This window comes from Schistosoma mansoni, chromosome 6 (genome assembly GCF_000237925.1).
Source record: "Schistosoma mansoni strain Puerto Rico chromosome 6, complete genome".
NCBI classification, from domain to species: domain Eukaryota; kingdom Metazoa; phylum Platyhelminthes; class Trematoda; order Strigeidida; family Schistosomatidae; genus Schistosoma; species Schistosoma mansoni.
In genome coordinates, this window is record NC_031500.1 from 7,830,686 (window position 1) to 7,833,455 (window position 2,770).

The 2,770-nt window shown below is 34.9% G+C and overlaps 1 protein-coding gene across 1 annotated transcript in view; it reads left to right on the forward strand.

The window, feature by feature from the left end:
* The window catches only part of Smp_165020 (putative transmembrane 9 superfamily protein member), a gene marked incomplete at its 3' end in the record, with an annotated part of 93,234 nt that extends 91,296 nt beyond the window's left edge, over nt 1-1,938 (forward strand). Inside the window, exons 18-19 of the mRNA XM_018798146.1 lie at nt 708-791; nt 1,874-1,938. Coding sequence (XP_018653117.1) covers nt 708-791; nt 1,874-1,938 — 149 coding nt within the window. The remainder of the gene's footprint in view (nt 1-707; nt 792-1,873) is intronic.
* Nucleotides 1,939-2,770: the final 832 nt, after the last annotated feature.

Here is a 2,770-nt window from a genome sequence, read left to right on the forward strand (position 1 = left end):
ACGACCTAACGTAAAAGCCCATGCAATCCTTTCATACATTTTTTTAACAGATTCATAATTCCCATCTAAACATTCTCATAGGGATTAATCCACATACATATATCCATCTTCATCAGTATTTTTGGTAGCTTAGTTTATTTTAAAATTTACTTTTCCATAATTTAACATGATTTATTGAGTGACCAGGAGATAACAATACTTAACTGTTTCATTTTAGTTTAAGACATATACTGAAACTCATTTACCTAAGTTTCGGCTTTATAGCATTTTCTGTGTAAGTACCAATGGTACTGTTTTGTTGGTCAGAAAAAGGTTGTTGAGGCGAGATTCAGACCTGTAACACGACGGTGAAAGGTCAAGAGATCTAACAACAAAACTGCCACACATCGTTGCACCGTCAAGTCTTTATAACATCCTAGATTCTATCGCTAAAGTGATTTGAAACTGCATACTTTCTAACACTAACAAACTATGCTGTTCATTGCAAAACTGGTTTCTAAATTTTCTTAGCAAACTATTTTTAATGAATTGGAAAAACTGAGTTCAACTAGAACTACGTACACTTAAACATCAAGTTTATTTGCATTAAAATAGTAATAATCGCACTGTCATATATTGACGAATATTCTTGTATCCCTTTTCTTATGTATTATTATTCTATGGCCTTTATTATTATTGTTATTACTGTTAATATCCTGCTTTATTAGGCAATGGACAAGTTTTCTTTCTGGTGCATCGATCACGTTTTATGCATATTTATATTCTATTTACTACTACTTTTTCAAAACCAAGTGAGTATCTGTCAACATATGTTTTCTTGTATTTCAACTTTAGATGGCTGTTTTCTGCTTAAAAGCTCTGCTTTCAGGTTTTTCTTTTTTCTGTTTTGAGATATATTCGGAAGCTGGTAAAAACTATTCTATACTCTCGAGAATGAGAGAACTGCATGAACTTATGCATACTGTTGATTAATTTCTGCTTTATGGAATGTGCTATCATATCAGCATAATAATTTTTAGGAAAAAACACTGGAAATTAGGTGGTAGTAAAATAGCTTGTACTTTTTTCACCATCATAGTGGAATGTGGTTCTAGGGAATCGACAGGAAACTTTGTCCATACCATACCCTTTGAATAGCCACTGGCGATAGCTAAGTAGTTCGAATGTCTTTGCAGTTGTGTGGGCGCTTTCTGATGATGTTACAGATGATATCAATCCAAATACAGCTTAAGCTTAAGCGGTTTATGCCGACTCCATACTTACGTTACTCTTGATGTCAGGGTTTCAGCATATAACGTTTCATCGATATCTTCAATAAATTGCCAATGTTCAGTGGTGACACTTTCTAAAGGATCCTGATGTCCATGATTATGTTTACACTTTTAAAATAGGGTAGTTCCATTCTATCCCACTGGGTTGTGTAACTTACATGCATGTTTCCCCAGTTGGGTCTAAATGGCTCACCATTTAGCGAAAGTGGGACTAGGTAGAGGCGGAAGAGTGGTCAATTTGTGACTTAGTGTTGAGAAATGAAGGATACTCGTATGGAATTTGTTTATATTCATTTATCGCGTTACTGGGTTCTAAATTGTCATGCAACTCATTAACTGAAGACATTTATGAAATGACTTAAAATGGAAGTCAGTGATGGCCTAGATGTAGTTTCCTACTTTATACTTCATAAACAGTAAAATGTGCTTTCCAACTAAATGAAATCCATCTTTTTGTGTCTCGTCTTGCTACGTAAAACATTCTTCAAATCTCTGTTTAACCAAGCATTTTATGTTATAATTTAAAGTAGGTAGTAGGGTTTGTAGTAATAATGACTGTAATGTAAAAACCTCACTATTAATATTCTTTGTTCCAATTTCAGAATGTTTGGCCTATTTCAAACTACTTTCTATTTCGGTTACATGGCATTGTTTTGCCTATGTATAGGGTTACTTTGTGGTAAGTCTCTTTGGTCGCACACTTTTAGACTTATTCGAATTTGAGGTAACGCATAATTCTTTGTTCTTCTAGCAATGCTTTGAGCGGCAATTTCAGAATTTTGAATACTAAGTACTTTTCAGCAGACAAATTCAGTTCTAGTCTGCAACGTCACGTTCATAAATAAAGACTTAAGTGTTCGAGCCCTTCCTTATAAGTAGGTCATCGACGAAGTCTCAGCAGGAATATAGAAGCCTCATTTGTGATCTAACACCCTGCACCACCGAAAGGGACTAATGTGGTATCTACCTATGTTACGTCATTGATTCGTCTACCCACTTCTATGCAGAAAACAACTTGTCTAATCTAGATTAAAACCTTGACGCGACAGACTAACTGGCCTAACCTTGAGCGTAGTATGCATGAGTTCAAAGTGAGACCAAACTATTCCATCACCTGATTGACTGACAAGCACGCAAGAGAGAAAAGACAAATCAGCTGGAACACTACTCTATTTATTCCCGATTCCGGTCTGGTTCCTGATTCAGATTAGTGTAGAAAGATACATGAATAAATAAATAAATATCTAACCAGACCACAATGCACAAACATTTAGGAAACTACAATTATGTCCAAAACTGCGGATTATAGTAGAAAATAGAGTACAAAATATTACGTTCAAATTACAATATCTTTCGCACAGAAAAGGCCATGACAGTGAATCATACATCAAACAAAAGCTTGTGGTCTGTAGAATAGACTAGAGACAAACGTAAATATTACTGTTATACAAGCTTTGAATAAAAGGAAACAACGTCCCCGTTAATAACTTCCGTGGTTT